Consider the following 17,278-nt stretch of genomic DNA (forward strand, 5'->3'; position numbering starts at 1 on the left):
CTACTGAGTAGAACTAATGAAGTAGCCCGTTAAGTTGAGACACACAGCAGTCACTAGCCGACACACAGGTTTATTCTCAACTGAGGACTGAGGTTTATCTTCAATCAAACTTAAATTGGTAAGTCAGTAAAGACGACGATCTTACTTTCACTACTTACTCTCTGTAAATGGCAAAGTCATCAGTGCAGAAAGATACACAGACCCATAGAAATCACAACAGATCATTTAGAAAACAACTTTTTTTTTGATCAATATATTGCCAAAATTCTTTCAATTATCTTTTTTTCCTCCTTCAAGTTAATATGACCACAGATCCCTTCAAATTTATTTTATATTAGTCTTATAAAAATTATTAACAAACTTTGGCTTCCTTGCAAATATTCTGTCCTTATATTTAAAAAAGTGATTAAAAACAGTACTGAATATGAACCACTTCTGTAAAGTTTAATGAGAAACATTCAACCAAGGTGACTTTTCCTTGGAAAAATCCTACAAAAAACTGAATTTTATAAACAGTTACTTATTTTGATAGAAGTTCCATTTACAAATAGCAGCCATGACTTTACTGCCTACAAAAGTGTAGGCTGTCACATTTTACACATTTAGAATTCAAATGTTTTAAGATCAGATTTTCTAGTGAGTGTTGAAGACACAGAGTCGCACAGATTGGTTAGTCGTCCCATGCTGAGGAAACTGCTGACTTCCATGATTTTACTCTTCAGGCAGGTGCAGATAACCACTGAATTTAAACTGAGGGGCACTACGACACTGATATTTTTTGTTCAAAGAGGAAGCAACATTAGCATTGAGGGAGGCAGGGGCAGCAGGATTTTACTTTATTGAGGCTCTTTTGTGGTTAAAGTATATCTAGTGCAAGGGACAAGCTGTCACAGTTTGTTAGTATTGGGCTTTCAAGTGAGGAACCTGAGCAAACGTGCTATTCAGAGGTGGAGATATTCTTGCTTTTTATTCTATTGAAGTAGTGTTTTCTGAGGCCTAGGCAGCAAATCTCAGAGTAGAGGGAGCAGACAAATATGTAAATTGGGGAAGCTGGAGGTCATGTGTCATGTTGCTCCTAACAAGTGATTAATGGCATTGAAATGGGAGGAGGGTGAGTATATCTTAATAATGGATACCCTATGTTGGCCTTGGGAGACTGTCTTTTGCAAGCACTTCTGAGCACATTAAAATCCATCATTCCCACGAACAGTTGGCTGCTTGCACAAAGTGTGACCAGGACCAGTGGTTTGAGAATTCTAAGTCCCAGAAATTAGAACAGGGAAGGGCAACATTTGAATTAAGAGGAGTTAACATGTTGTTTCTACCTAAGCGTGCTGAATGCTCCCCAAACTCTCAAGACAAGCCTGGTGCTACTTGGGAGCAAGCTGGCCCGAATTCTGGGCCATTCAATAAAGCAGAAGTCTGGGCATGGGACCAAAAATGAGGTGGGGATCTGTGCCAGAAAGTATCATTCATAGTATCACTGAGGGAAAAGGGGTACAGTGGTAGTTTCTTTGGTGGTGGTGGTGGGGAGGGCAGCTAAGAACAAAGCCAGATCCTAAGCCAGAGTTTGTCATGGAGAATACCGACATGCCTGCAAGTTAGATGGAGATAAGCTAACAATTTGGTACACAACTCACGGCCTACATAAGCTGGATACCACCCCCCCAACTCCAATTTCAGGATATAAGAAAATCTTTCATGTTTGTTCTCCTCCATCCCAAATCTCCCAGAATGACACAAAATTTTCCTAATTAGAAATGGAAAAAAAGAAAACAACCCAAAAACCCAAACCCAAAACATTTGAACATTTTGATGCAGCCCTTCCAATCCAGGGACCTGGGCATGAACTCTTGACATGGACCCCACAGCTGTCTCCGGAGATAGAGCATTCAGTCTGACCCGTGTGGCTGTCGGCGCCCTAGATTTCAAAACATGTGCTACTTAGTGGCTCCCCTTTTATCACTCTGTCAGACTGCCAGCACAAGCTATAAGCTTAAGACTAGGAGATACTTCAGGTGACCACAGCCCCTGGAAGAGCTCTTCAACACAGAACCTCCACAGTGAGAACATACGTCGTTTGCCAAGCAGGTACCATGGTGGCTGAGAGACGGAACAATCCCCCTTCAGCAGCTAGTAAGACACTAGGGTTGTTTGTTCCTATCTTCCTAATGCTGAGTGGTATCAACGAACAGATTTGAGAGAGGAAAAAAAACCAAAAACAAATCACAGAACAGGTGAAAAGTTTTAAAAAGAATTGTGGGGTGGTGCCCAAACCCTGACTCTGGAATGTAGTCAGAACCGACCGCTCTTTAAGCCCTGGGGCAAAGAGGGTAGGAGAGAAGAGCTTGCAAAACCTAGCACCAGTCCTTCCTTGTGAGGGCTCGAGAAAGCGTGCCTCTAAAATGACTCACATATGCCGACAAAAATACCAGCAAAGCCAAACGTTCTCTGCAGCTGTTCCCCCGCAGCTCTGCGGGCAGACTCACAAGCACACAGCTGCTCAGTTGCTGAGCCTCACCCACAGGCATCTCCCGCCTTGGAGGCAGAGGGGAGAAAATTGAACCGCGTTTTCCCAAATCGGGGAAAGCAAATCACCTGGAGGCAACACCCTCTATTTCTCCCACTCTGTAATGATTGAATCCCTACTTAAGCCAGCTTCAAAGGGCTAAAATTAGTGTCTGGAGGTCAAAGGTCAAACCCATGGTTTGCCCATCTTAACAGAAGTCATCTAAACTGCTTACCTGAATAAGACCCCAAATCAGCAATCCCTGCCCTCCCTTCCCAGGAAGGGGAATAGATTTAAATCCATTTCTTCTTTTTTCACCACAGAATGTGGAAGAGAGTCAAAGCAGGTAGTGTGGGAGGGAGGAGCATCCCGGTTCATCATTCAAAAATAAAGATCTCTTTTAAGTGTCATCCGAGGTTGTATACAAAAAACTTTCAATTCTCCTCAGGGTCTAAGTCCAAGGGCTCATCATCGAAACTCAGCTTGTCAGCTAGCCCCTCGAACTGCTTGCCCAGATTGCCTGCAGAGTCCACGAACATGTTCGGGATGTCTTTGCCAAAGTAAATCTTGCTGTTGGAAGCAATGGCTTTGTACTTCATCAGCTGCAGATACTCAGGCGTCAGCTTCAGCTGTGAGAAACAAACGAGAGCAGACTAGGTGGAGCCAGGGTCAAGAAGACTCTGGGTGGCATCCTTCACTTTTCACAAGGAGAGGGTCTCTGTCAAAGCAGTGTGCCCTCTCGACTCTTCCTGGCCTCACTGTTCTATTAGTGACAGGGTACTAATGGATGTGCGAGGTCAGAGCTGCAAGTTTTAGGAGTTTCCGTGTTTCACACGATTAAACTTCTGCCGAGGCTCGGCTAAGGGGAAGGGCAGCACCTGTCCCCCACGGCACAGCGGCCACCCCTTCTGGCCGGGAGGGACTTGGGTGGTGGTGGCTATCCGACACCGGGAACTCTCAAACATTAGCCCAAAGCCAGATACACCTTCTCTTCCCCAGGCGGCCCCGGGCTTTACCTTGTTGGCTTCGGCGAGCTTCATAGCGGTGTAGCACTCCGCATCAGCCTTTGCCTTCTCCCGGGCCAGAAACGCAGCATCTGGGGGCAAGAAGGCAGTGAACGCGGTGCCGAAGCCACCAGAACACTGGGCCCTGGACCCCTTCCCCCCCCGCCTCTGCGACCTCGGGGAGACTGCTCTTTTTCCGCTGTGCTTTGGTTTCCTCTTCTGCAAAATGTGGAAGGAGGCATTTCCCCTATTTTACAAATCATGGTGAAAATGAACCATGACAAAGAGGTGCTCGGGCGGCATCTCCCTGTGGTGGGGACTAACAAGGAGCACGTCTGCGGCTGTGCCCAGCAACATCTCTGACAGTAGGCTCGAGAAGAGCGCTGTCCAGGAGACAGTTCCTGGTTCCCCGCACTTACCCCTCTTGCCGATCCACGGCTGGGAAGCCGCGTGGGCCCTGTCCCCACGTCCAGCTTCAGAGGTCCCCACCCCATCCCTCCTGTGCTGCACAGCCATGGCGCCAGGAGCCCAGGGAGGGCTGTGAATACAGCCGGAGGTGGCTCCGCCTAAAACCCAATGCCACGAACATAAAACAGCTCTCGGTCCCTCTCCAACTTCATTTCCCTTTTTATTTCCATCAATCATTTCAAAAAGGTACTCTTTCACAGTGGGGACGCCGACATAACTCTACCTAAGGCAACTACATGCCCTGGTCCAGGCTAACACCTGTTTGGATGAAGACCTATTTCAACTTCCACTGTGCACAACTTCCTTAATCCGCTGAGACAAGCTTTCTGTCAAGCTGATGCAAAACTTTTTTTTAAGATTTTATTTATTTATTTGACAGAAAGAGACACAGTGAGAGAGGAAACACAAGCAGGGGGAGTGGGAGAGGGAGAAGCAGGCTTCCCACTGAGCAGGGAGCCCGATGCGGGGCTCGATCCCAGGACTCTGCGATCATGACCTGAGCTGAAGGCAGACGCTTAACTGACGGAGCCACCCAGGCGCCCCCTGATGCAAAATTTTTGCTGCTTACTCCCTTGCCTTGGGAATGAGGCCAGCCTCCTGTGAGTAATATTTGTAGCCAGAAGCCTGGGAAGGACGGCCAGTCTGTGTGTGGGGGGGTTCTTCCTGCACACCCTCAGCACGACGCGGGGCAGAAGGAATGTGCAGTCTGGCTGGCGTGCTGGCTGCCTGCGGCCCACTCAAGCAGCCTTAGCACCTGATGACATGTTTTTATAAGAAATAAAAATGTCTTGTTTTGCTAAGAGCTCCCTAATGAGGAGCCACTGATCTGTAAAATCCTAGTTGGCTCCTCACCGGGCCCCCGCAAAGCCTGACAGGCCCCATACCATAGTGAGTACAAGGGGACACAGCGCTTTGAAGCTGGGCCTCGAGGTCGCATTTTTGTCTTAGAATTTGCTTGATTTAAGGCACCACATGAAGGAAAGGGTAGGCGGTGGGAACGAGCTGAGGGCTTAGGGGCAGGGAACTGAAGGTGAATCATGTTCAGAAAAGCCAGCAAAGAAAGCACTCTTTCTCCAGCTCCAGGGTTGTTGGTGCTGAAAAGGTGTCTTGGTATCCATGACAGGGGGTGCCGAGAGCAGACTTAGAGGCCACAGCTGTGGTGTTCACTGACGTGCAGGGGGCCAGGGAAGGCAAAGGGGGGAGGTGCTGTTCTGGCCTCACCCCTTCGCTCACTTTTAAGGCTCTGAGACAGCAGGGACTTAAATGATTTCCTTTTCCCTTAGGCCTCACACAAGCGCACCTAGCCACACTTGGTGGACATCTGTTGAGTGAGCGAATGTTCTCTGAAGTGGAAAACTGACGGCAGCCTGGCCTCATATCTCCTCTAAACTCGACTCAAAAGCACAGAGAAGAAGTGATTTTCCAAAGAAATCATCACCTCTTGGAACAAAGATGAAGGAGCGAAGGAAATGACTCTCCCACCCCCTTGCCACAAGGTGGGGCCTGAAGAAACCTTGGACATTCACTTCACCTGTGCTCACCTTCAATTTCTGAAATCTTCTTCTCCGTCTCCTTCTCCATCACCTTCTGCCCATAGGTGATTTCTGCGACCTGAGCCACTTTTTCTGCCTCTACAGAAATGAAGTTGAGAAAAGGCTCAGAGCGCTGGTATTTCAAAAGCCAGACTGTTTGACCTTTCCTGAGTCCCTGATGTAGGCCGGTGGGTTAGCTCAGAGGGAGAGGCCTGCGACGGGCACACGTGGGCGCACATGGACCGCACCAGTGAGTGCAGTACCACGACCTCAGCATAAGACAGTAAATGGAGAGACCTGGGCCCTCCGACGAAAGCAAGGAGCAAGCCCTAACCTTTCCCCTAAGTCACAAGGGTATTTCTCCCGGAGGGATAGTCTAAGGAACGAGATACTGTCCAAACAGTTTCTTCCTGCCACTTCACTTTGGGAAGCAGATAGTAGTGGTTGATAATCTGGTATAGCAGTTATGAACCAGGTTCTGGACAGAGTCCCTGGGGTTGAACCCCGTTTCCACCACTTACTTGCCATATGACCCTGGGCATGTTATTTAACCCCTCTGGTCTTCGGTTCAGGAAAATGAGGTTAACGATAGTACCTATATTTCAGCTTGTGGTTGTGAGGAGTGAGGTAATTCACATATAAGTGCTTAGAAAAGTACATGACTCATGATATCTGCTCAATAGGTATTAGCCAATATTATTTCCTATTAAGAATTAACAGGAAAGTTTCATTTCAGAGATAAGGGGAGACTCAAAGCTCACTGCCCCTGGCCATGATCTGACAACTTCGGCTTTGCTTCGGGGAGTATGAATACCCCTCCTGCGCCTGGCAAGGGTTTGGAAGACTGTGATCTAGCTGTGCCTGAGGCGACCTCGCGGCTGCCCGCCACCCTCTTCAGCCCCCTCCACCCTGTAAGGTGATCACAGAACCACATTCAGACCGATGAGGGCCTTCTTCCGCTCCGTCTCAGCTTCCTTCTCCACCACCTTCTGTTTCTGGGCTGCAATGAGAAGCTTCGTCTTCTCGCTTTCCCTGAAGGGAAAAAAGGTACGCAGCTGTGGGGCCGCCATGGAAAAAGCTTCTGAGGAACTTCACTGTCCCCTGGAGAAGCCAGGCTTCTGCTGAGAGGCAAACTGTGAGTTCTTCCTCTCTCCTGGAAGGCTGTTCAATGTCCCAAGTAAAAGCAGATCTGTTGCAGATGGTAACATGGCTCTCTTTCTCCTCCAAAATAACTCACTTGTGGGAAATAAAGCATAATTTACTTTGGTAAAATGCACCTGCCAGCCCACTTAAGCACCTTTCGCTCCCATCTTCTTTGGTATGAACCATGAAGCACAAACAATACCCCCTGGCCCTTTTCAAAGCATCACTGCCTGAAAGAGCTTCTCCTGTGGCTCTCCATCACAGTTCCAGAGCCCAGGTGGTTCTCCTGACACACCCGCTCCATCTTACAGAGCGATGGGCTGTAACGAACGCTCAAGAAGGGCAATGAGCGTCTGGCATGGCTTCGGTTAACTCTGGGATGGGATGAGGTGGGGGGTGGGGTGGGAGAGAGTGGTGGATATAGCTTGGGCAGAGGGAATACTCACATCAACTCGTAGTTTCTGCGGATCGCCTCAGGTATATTGGGCTTGGTCACCCGCACAGCCTGGAGGATAAAAATAGCACGTGATGGGAGGTGAGGGTGGTGAGGGACGGAAGCAGCTCCCACTGGCTCTTCATCTTCCTGCACAAAAAGGACATCCCTTGGAAGGGGGGCTGCCCCTTCAGCAGAGGGTGTTCCCACTGCGGCAATGCTTACTTGGATGACAAGCCCGGGGGCCATGGAGGTCAGGTCCTGTTGTAAAGCCAGCTTGAGGTTTTCATCAATCTGATCTGGAATCAAGAAAGACAGAAAAAGTTGTTGTTACACTTTGTAGGCAGGGTGGAGGAAAGCAGGCGGGTAGAGGACAAACTAAAACACCACTCAAGAATGCACCTGACAGGCCAAAGGGCTTTCCAAGGCAGAGTGCTTATCAGAGCCCAGAAATCCGAAGATCCCCTGGCACATCTTTCAAAGCAACATGCCTATGTAGCCCCTCCACGCAAGCTGGATGTGAGAGTATCCTTTTCCTGTGGCCTCCAGATAAAATCACCCGAGGCTGTAGAAAATAGCAACCTTGCCCGAAAGGAAACTGAGCTTTAATAAGAAAAAGAACAAACAATTCTCGCATATTTCTTGAGTTGGGCGGCAGCCTTCCCCTAGACAACAGCAGCTAAAGAGAAGGCAGGCACCCTGTTTTCAAGAGGAAGGAAGGTGGAGTGGCTATGCTAGGTAGTTCGAAGAGAGCCAAGCCATTGAAATCCAGTCATTTTAGAAGTTTCTAAAAGAAAAACAGACTCTGACATCAATGAAGGCCCCAAGGAAGACTATTTCCATTAAGAACTCCATCAAAGGGGCGCCTGGGTGGCTCAGTCATTAAGCATCTGCCTTCGGCTCAGGTCATGATCCCAGGGTCCTGGGATTGAGCCCCGCATTGGGCTCCCTGCTCCACGGGAAGCCTGCCTCTCCCTCTCCCACTCCCCCTGCTTGTGTTCCCTCTTTCGCTGTCTCTGTCAAATAAATAAATAAAATCTTTAAAAAAAATTAAAAAAAAAAAAGAACTCCATCAAAGAACATAGGAGGGAAAATGAAAATTTACGGTTCTGGAAATGAGCCCGAGTCGTCTGTCGTTTGCTTTGGCCCTGATTGCTCTGTCTGGAATTCACATGGGAGTTGGTTCATAGGCAAGTGGAGGAGGAGCTCTGACTGACCCCTCCTTCTGGCTGGGGTCCTGCAGCACCCACAGCTGCCCTCTCTGGCCGGGGCCTTCTCTTCCTGACGCCCTGCCCTCGAGGTCCTCGGGAAGATCCTGGACGGCGCTGGGAAGACTCCACGGAACCAGGCTGGGATATCTGAACTGGATCACCTCCCTCACTGTCAGCTGCCACCCGCTTTAAGTGGCCATTTTTGGTCACTGTTGCCCAAAACAGGGGCCTCTGAGGAACAGCAAGTGGAACTCCCTGCCTTTAACAGATGCCCGGACCAGACTGAGGCTCATGGAAGTTCAGTGATGTGTTCAAGCTACTTAGGAGCCAAAATAATACACTTGTTTAATTACTTGCTTTAATTTTTAGGGCTGTTTTATGCTTTAAAACAGCACTATCCTCTACTGTCATATCGGTAAGCAAGGGATTTTAATATTTCCACGCACTGGATATACTCTCACAGGCCTCTCAGCACGAGGGAGAAATGGCCCAAAAGGCAGCACCTCAGACCTGATATATGTTTAACAATTTGACAGCCATAGATAAACATCACATTTCATATTTTCTAACTTCAACAGGATACCAACCAAACTTCGAGATATTCTGTGCCCTCCCTAAGTTAAAAGTAAACAGTCATTTATTAGACCAAATTATATCTGAGTTAAAGCAGACACCTGTGGTCCTGGGCTCATAACTCTCTAGGAAAATCTGGAAGAATTATTTTGCCAGGTGGTTTATTACCAAAGTAATATTGGTAATAAGCTGTTTATACATTATAGTCATGCAGATAAGTGCAGATTAGGTTACATTACACAAAGAGGTTGCCGCAGGTCAACTGCTGAACAAGAACTATGAAATGTTTTTATAAGATGGACAGAGAGTATGCACTAGCGTAAGCAGTGATGAGAATTACACAGTAATGCGGGAAGTCAGGGCCGGGAGTCCTAAGAGGACAGACTAGGGAAAACCTCCCACGTTCTAGGAATGGGATTAGAGACATGAATTCCTCCTTTACAGACACAAATAGATTCTACGCAAGACAGTGTTTGTTCAAAAGACGTAACTTAAAAAAAAAGAAAATTTCAAAGCAATTACATTTTCCCAGCTTCTCTGTACAATAAGCTTCACTAAGCTATTAAGTTTATCTCTTGGGCAATATGAAGTTTCCTTTTTTTGGTCTTTTTAAAGATTTTATTTTTTCGTAATCTCAACATCCAACACCCATGACTCTGAGATCAAGAGCTGCATGCTCCATGGACTGAGCCTTCCAGGTGCCCTGACAGTAAGAAGTTTTCTAACGCAAAACAATTTCATATTTTCATTTTCTCTTCATGGAAGTTAGAGTCCTTTGTCTCTTGTTTCAAATGCTTTCAAGTGTTCCTTTAGTGGCACAAGTTCTAAAACCAGGGCTAGAGAGAAAAGTGATGCTATTTTATAAAACGCTCTCAGTTTGAGGTAAAACAAACAATACCAAATTTACAGACTTTTTCTTAAAAGCATACTGCATCTAAACCCTATAAAGTGAATTTAGATTCATTTTCTACTGCAGAGAAATTAAAAGTGATTCTGATGATTTCCCCAATCAGAAACAGCATGCAACGGGCTCTGACTGAGATCACGGGCAGCACCAGGGTCCCTCCCCGCTCCTGTCTACTCCGTGGCACATTCTCTCAGGGTCCTTTTTAATGAAGATTCCTGGGAAAAGACACTGTCCAGTCCTGGTATCAAGAATAGTTGTACTATCATTTACTTTCAGCACTGACCACTAGAAAACTTCTGGCAGCAAGCTTAAACATAATACTTAACCACAAAAGAGCTAGAACAATTACTGAACTGTTTCTTTCCCTTGCTGCTAAAGTCAGGCTATGTTTACTTTGACTGGTTAAAAAGGTCAAAAAATATGTACTTAAGGACGTGGATTCTTTTAAGTGTTTTCCTATTCATCTCTACGTGTATAGGCTTACAGAAACTAAGAACTTCAAGCAGCTACAGTCCTTGTCCCACTTCTAGGTCCTCCTCACCTTTCCCGGGGGCCCTTCATGCTGGGTGGCGGGCTGAGAAGCACTCTGAAGCCAGAGCCAGGAGAGGAAGGTTCTAGCCTCAGCTCTGCTTCCAACTAGCTCTGCAACTTTCTCTTTGGGCCTCAGTCCCCTTCTCTGGAAATGAGGCTGTTGGGCTGGATAATCTCGAAGGTTCTTCCTCTAGAATAGGCCCTGTCTTCATTACAGAAGGCTGTTTTAGAGACAGTGGGAATGCCCCTGCCTTCCAGTCCTCTGATTCGGGCCAGGAGTCCCCTAGTCCACCGTGATCCCTGTGGCCAAGGCTCACCTGCTTTCACGACCTTCTGCCACTGTCATCAAAATTTTCTAGAAATTTCACGTGGGACCGGTTCCCGGGCACGGGGTTCTTTGACACTTTCTGTCCATGGGAACCCATCCTCCCCCACGGTGGCTCAGCAGTAGGCGGTGGGCGAAACAGCAGCTGAGGCATGCTACAGCCAGCAGAGGCTTTCTTACCAAAGAGCTCGATGTAGACCTCCTGAAGCGTATGCACACTGCAGAACTGGTTCAGCTCGTGATGGATCTTGTTGAAGATGAGGGCCTTGTCGTAGTCGGCAGTGTAGTTCTTCACGATGTCATACACTGGGAGGGAAGGCGGGATTGCAGAGTCAGAAAAGGCAGGACTCCCTTTCTCAGACACAGCGGCTCTCCCAGCCTGAGGTGCTGCGACAGACCTGGGGTGGGAGTGGGGATGGGGGGACATGCTGGGCAAAGTAAGCCGGTGGTGAAGGTCAACTGGAAAAACGTACCTGCATTTGGGACCAAGAAGTTCACCACTTCAATTCGGTCAAAGTAGATCATCACACCACCACTGTTGGGGGAAGAATGAACAAAGAAGTCACCAGTCTGCTCTGGAATATAGTGCTGTCTCTCGGTGATGGCATCAGGTGTGTGACTTGGCAGAAAAGGAGCAGAGGAGTTCACGGGAGGCCAGAGGGCATGATATCTCCAAGCAGGAATCTTCAGAGCTTAGAGCAAGAACACAATCTCCCGAGAAACCACACCTCCTCAAGATATCTCCGTAAGGAGAAAAGTGAAACTTCTGGGTGTCAGGAAGAAAAGAATAGTTCATATCTGTTGAATCTGCAATGCCTTTTGATTAAAACAGTCCACTGAAGGGAAAAGAAAAGTCAAGGAATTCTCAGAACTTAGAAGGCCACAGTGGGATTTTATGGTCACCGTTTCTCACTTTGTCTTCACCATCACTTTGTTTCAGCATTTTCCTTTCCCCACAAATATTCATTATAAATAATTTTAAGCACACAGAAACACTGAAATAATACAACTAACATCCATACATAAACACCTAAATTTAGCAATTGTTAACAGTTCACCTTATAGATTGATCTGCTTTTTTACGCTGAGCATTCCAAAAGTAAGTTGCAGTCATGATACTCTTTTTCCCTTAACACGTTAGTAAGTAACACTCACTGAGGAATAATGACATTCTATGTAGTCTGGCTCCATTCCCAAACCTAAGAAAATTAGCAATAATTCCTTAACAGCCTCTAATACCCAGTCCTTACTCCAATTTCCCCAGTTGTTCCTGTTATGGACTGAATGGTGTGCTTTCCAAAAATCCATTTGCTGAAACTCTAAAACCCCCTTGTGACTGTATTGAGATAGGGCCATAAGGTGGTAATTAAGGCTCCATGAGGTCATAGGGGTGGGGCCCCAACCTGACGGGCTTGGTAAAGGAACAGAGGCAGACACCAGAGATCTTCTCCCTGCGTGCACTGAGGAAAGGCCACATGAGGACACGGCAAAGTCGCCATCTGCCATCGAGGAAAAGAGGCTTCACCAGAAACCAACCCTGCTGGCTCCTTGGACGCAGTGTGCTGTATTCTCTATGGCCGCCCGAGCGGACTAATCCAGTTCCCCTGTCTTTCATAGATGGTATTTTTGAACCAGGTTCTAATTAAGGCTCACCATGGCTTTGTTTATGTCTTTCAGGTCTTCTTTTCAACCCAAAGCTCCTCCTTGTGATGCCATCAGGCCAGCTGTCCCGTGCGATGCCCTAATTCTGGATTTGCCCACATATTTCCTCGTGGTGGTGGTCTGTGATTCTATTCCAGTTTAGACCTTCTTTACCTTTCCACCAGACCACTAGAGTGGTCTTCTGTTTGGATTTCCAGACCCTGAGGTCACCTCCTACCTTTATGACATTCTCCAGAGCTAGTTATGCTAAACTTACCTTCCTCTACCAAGTCATTTATCTGCTGAAAGCTTTTAGTGGATCTTCACTTGTAACAGAAAAAGCCCACACTTAGCACAGCATTCAAGGCCCTCCTGAAGCTGTCTACCTTCTGTGATTTTCCCTACTGCACCACATGGCCTAGTCAAATCAGAACCGAGGGAGCAAGGAGGCAGGGAACTTGGTAAAACCACCGAGAAGGAATGCCTCTCCTTTCACTGTCTCTAGGAGCCAGACAGCCCTTCCACTGACATAGGCTTAGCTGCTTCACTCCGGGTACCTTACCTAGTCCCGCAAGGCACGTTCTTCACCTCATCTGTCTGCAGTGTGGTCTAGAAATAGAGGAGACATAAAATGCTGTAAAATGGGCAGTGACAAGCACAGTAACTTAGTTTTGGAATCCCAAACCCCCGGTCCTTGAGGTTATCTGGGTTGAGCTTTGGCCTTGTTAAACATGAATACTCCGCCTGGGTGGCTCAGTCATTAAGTGTCTGCCTTCAGCTCAGGTCATGATCCCAGGGTCCTGGGATCGAGCCCCGCATTGGGCTCCCTGCTCCGCGGGAAGCCTGCTTCTCCCTCTCCCACTCCCCCTGCTTGTGTTTCCTCTCTTGCTGTGTCTCTCTCTGTCAAGTAAATAAAGAAATAAACTCTCAAAAACAAAACAAAACAAAACATGAATACTCCCCCTAATCCTCTTTATTTACAGAGGGTGTGAGACTTAGATGAACAAAGGTACCTACCCCAGCTTCACTGTAAGTGAATCACCATATGAACAATCTAATAATGGTTTAGTAAAAAAGACCCTGGATTAGGAGTCTTAAGACCTGTCTTACCTCTACAGTCTTCCTTTACTAGTCTTGAAACAAGAGGATTCTGTATTTAACCTGGCCCTGCCCCTTCTCAGCATTCTGTGAGACTCCTAGGGTCCTGGGCACAAATGCACTCAGAAAACCATCAAACACAGGAAATGGTAGAAGAAATAAACATGGGAGAATGCTGAGGAGGTGTCCCAGTATATCTTCCTGGGTCAGTTTAAAAGTCATCCTCTAAATCTTATCCCTCTTGGCTGGACATACTTCAAAGACGGCTAGCTAGTCTATCTTAGCCAGGCTTTCTATCCGTCATAACTAATCCTACTCCTCCTTTAGATGTTATTTCCCTTCACCAAGTCCAACTTTCCTCTCCCCCCCAACCCCCCAAATTATGTTCACATCTATGAAGTTCAAATAAGAACCAGCAAAACTACCATGTTTTATTTCCATTTATCTTGGTAACCTGTGATTGAAAACACAGACACACACACCCTACTTTTCCTTCTGTACATTTGGAACAGATTCTTCTCTGGCTCTACCTTGAAGTGAAGAAATAATTCCCAGCTGGGGCCAATGGGCCAAGGCCATGACCCCATTCCACTCTTTCAACAATCAAATAAAGCTCTAGGGTATGTGGCTCATGGAGCCTCATTCTTTATATATACATTTAATACATCATATGTATATATGATTCCTTGAAGAGACATTATACTCATCTAATGGGAAATAATTCCAAATTATGCGTTTGCCAACACCCCAAACCTGCAGTGGCCCAAACATGCCCCACAAGCCCAGTTTACCTGCACAGACTTATATGATGTGATGAAAGGAAGCATGAGGTGGAAACCTGGGCCGCTGGTGGAAGTCAGGAGGGCTCCGCCCCTGTAGAGGAGAAAGAGAGAGGCAGTTCAGCAAGACGTAACAACTGCAGCAATACTATTTGCACCGACCTTCTCTACGGCCCCATAAACATTTCATACAGAGTGAGACATGTGCCCGAGCCTGTCCACAGACCCCTTCCTCTCAGCTCAACCCTAATATTCTAGGAAGCCTGATGGTAAAACATAAAGCCATTATTCATGCTTTTGCGGCAGGAAAAACAGGCACATGGGCTAAGTGGAATGAAGACAGCAGGATCCCTGGCAATCCTTAACAGAAGAGGAAGTCTGTTTTACTTTGTCATACCCGTTGAGTTTGGCGCAATCCACGGGGGCAGTTAAATCCAGTAATACATTTATCAACTAACTGCACTAATGTTGGAGTCCAGGGGCATGAACAACCAAAATAATAATTTTGAGAACGCTTTAAAAATCATTTACGTATCTTCTTTGGGCAGTAGTATTTTACCTTTAGAGCCAAGTTATATGTAAAGGGTAACAAAATTAAAAGCCTTTTTTGGGGACGTATGAGCAGAAGATGGGGAGAAATAAAGGGGAGAGTGGAGCCCAATGAGACTTCTAGAACTTGCTATTGGCAATCCAGCAATAAGCATCTTGGGCACATATAAGGAGGAGTTTGTAAAAGACTTAAAGAAAAACCTTGGTTATGGAAGTTACTGAAAGGAAAGCAACCCGAGATTTATAAGTGCTTCCTTGCTTTACATTATGAAGGAAAAAATACATTATTTTTTTAAAAAATAGAGCAATAAAATAAACAGTGATGCAACGGGCTCCTTTCTTATAAGAACCACTACTCTAGGGCTTGCCTTGATTGATATAGATCAATCTGCAGGATTCTTCTTTTTTCCTGAAATGTTAATTTTCAAGAGTGGGTACAATCAGCAGAGCAGGCTAGCTCCTCAAGTTGCCATCAAGAACTGGTGCTCATTGGAGGTAACCTTGTGGCGCCAAGATGCCCAGCAGGGATGTAGGAGAAAACAATGTTTCAGAGATGGTCTGCAAGCACTGGTTTCCTTTAGAGCTTGTCTCTAAATCTCTAGACACATTTATTGTTCACCACCCATGGCATCAACTTAAGACTATTAAATTTTATATTTACATTTATATTGAGTGTGTGTGTGTGTGTGTGTGTGTCCCCTTCCATGGTCACTGACACCACAGCTCAATCTAAAAAGACTCCTCTAGGGGCGCCTGGGTGGCTCAGTCATTGGGCATCTGCCTTCAGCTCAGGTCATGATCTCAGGGTCCTGGAATCGAGTCCCGCATCGGGCTCCCTGCTCCGCGGGAAGCCTGTTTCTCCCTCTCCCACTCCCCCTGCTTGTGCTCCCTCTCTCGCTGTGTCTCTGTCTGTCAAATAAGTAAATAAAATCTTTAAAAAAAAAATAAAAAGACTCCTCTATTCAATGGACACATAATCAACAGAATCTGCTAGACAATGACTAGGAGAAAGAGACATTTAACAGGGAGTTGCAAGCTTCTGTCTCTTCCTTACCTGTAATACACCCCAATATGTCCCTCTTCTATCTTGTGCACGGCTGAGAAGAGAGATGCACAAAAGAAACTGGAAGCCACAGCCACAACTGCTCCCAACTGAGCCATCAGCGAACCTTTATCCTAGGGAAAAAGACGCAGGAAGACGTGTGTAGTCCGACATGCAGGAGAAAAGCTATGACAGGGAGAGAACCTCACTAAGCTGAGCTCCCTACAAGTGGCTCAGGCCGAGCCTGTTGTACTACGAACACAAGGCTAGATCTACAACTCTCTTCATCCTTGTTCTCAGGCAACATTCCCACTCCTTCCTTAGCTGTGGGATCATATTCCCTACCTCCCCGAGGCAGTGGCTCCAGATACAGCCGGGCCCCAAGAGAGAACCAGTGCCAACTGGGCAGCGTTCAGAACACAGCCTTCTCTTCCTGTGAACACGAATGTGCTGTCACTGGAGTCACTCATACTAGTAAAAGGGAAGAGAGGCAGCTGCAGTATGTTGCCCAAATTACAGAGGATGTCAAGTGACAGGCAGTTGTGGCTATGTAATTCTGGTCAGAGCCTCCCAGTCCTAATTGCCTGCCATTTCAAAGGAAACCATTATTTACTCCTTTCAGATGCTGGAGAGACAGAGTCAGCATGTGAGCAGAGTTCACATGGTGGGATTCTCTGGCCTTTCGTCCACCTTCCCAGTTGTTCCTTTGGATCTAAACGGGGGAGGGCTCTGAATACACCCTCCCATACACTTGACTGGCACTTTGCACCTAACCGGTGCCCACGCCCATGGTTAGAGGAGAAAAACGGTTCCCCAGGGTGGGAAGACCGGCACTTTGCACCTAACCGGTGCCCACGCCCATGGTTAGAGGAGAAAGAGAGTTCCCCAGGGTGGGAAGACTGGCACTTGGCACCTCACCGGTGCCCACGCCCATGGTTAGAGGAGAAAGAGGGTTCCCCAGGGTGGGAAGCACCAGGACGAGAAAGAGCTGGCATCTGGAGACTCATTTCCTGAACACTGAAGGATCTGGAAAAACGACGGTAACTGACAGCAAAGTTTACAGCCAGGAGTGCCTGGGCCCACCCGCGCAGGGCGTGGATTCTGCCTCCCGGGGCTAACATAACTCGGGCTCAGACGTCTGCGAGGCGCTTATTTTACCGTAGCGGACTCCAGCTACCGATCTGCAGCTGCGTCCTTTCTGCAAATGCTCCCCTCCCCGCCCCCAACTCGCGCCCCTTCCCTGCCCTCTTCCGAGAGAGGGTCGCGCGTCCCAAGCGCCCTGGGGCTCGCGGGGAAGGGACAGAACAGAAAAGGGTTGCTTTCTCGCTCCGGAGGGAGAAAGGTTGCTGGGGCTGGGGCCCGGGAGAACCGCCGACGAGCTTCGGCCGGGAGCCGCAACTAGGCCCAGTGCGCACAGTAAGGGGCGGGGGCCGCGTACCAGGCTGTCCCTCCAGGCGCTCCGTACTCGTCCGAACCCCCCGTGCAACCGTAGAAACCGCGACGCCCTCCACACGCTACTTCCTTCCGGGCCTG

The 17,278-nt window shown here is 47.5% G+C and overlaps 1 protein-coding gene across 3 annotated transcripts; it reads right to left on the reverse strand.

The window, feature by feature from the left end:
* Positions 1–428: 428 nt before the first annotated feature.
* Positions 429–17,268, reverse strand: ERLIN2 (ER lipid raft associated 2). 3 transcript variants are annotated; one of them, XM_032413416.1, is made up of 12 exons: positions 17,184–17,268; positions 15,758–15,879; positions 14,167–14,248; positions 12,840–12,886; positions 11,110–11,171; positions 10,817–10,942; positions 7,315–7,388; positions 7,103–7,161; positions 6,454–6,545; positions 5,523–5,612; positions 3,526–3,605; positions 429–3,138 (listed from the first exon to the last, which is right to left on the reverse strand). In XM_032413416.1, exons 2-12 carry the CDS (start codon positions 15,862–15,864, stop codon positions 2,944–2,946), a joined length of 1,014 nt encoding a protein of 337 aa, XP_032269307.1. In that variant the 5' UTR covers positions 15,865–15,879; positions 17,184–17,268; the 3' UTR covers positions 429–2,943. The 3 variants fall into 3 exon arrangements, with proteins under 3 accessions (XP_032269307.1, XP_032269308.1, XP_032269309.1); XM_032413417.1 differs by lacking the exon at positions 17,184–17,268 and adding an exon at positions 16,904–17,172; XM_032413418.1 differs by lacking the exon at positions 17,184–17,268 and adding an exon at positions 16,091–16,884.
* Between the last annotated feature and the right edge of the window lie 10 nt (positions 17,269–17,278).

This window comes from Phoca vitulina, unplaced genomic scaffold (assembly GCF_004348235.1).
Source record: "Phoca vitulina isolate PV1807 unplaced genomic scaffold, GSC_HSeal_1.0 scaffold15, whole genome shotgun sequence".
NCBI lineage: Eukaryota > Metazoa > Chordata > Mammalia > Carnivora > Phocidae > Phoca > Phoca vitulina.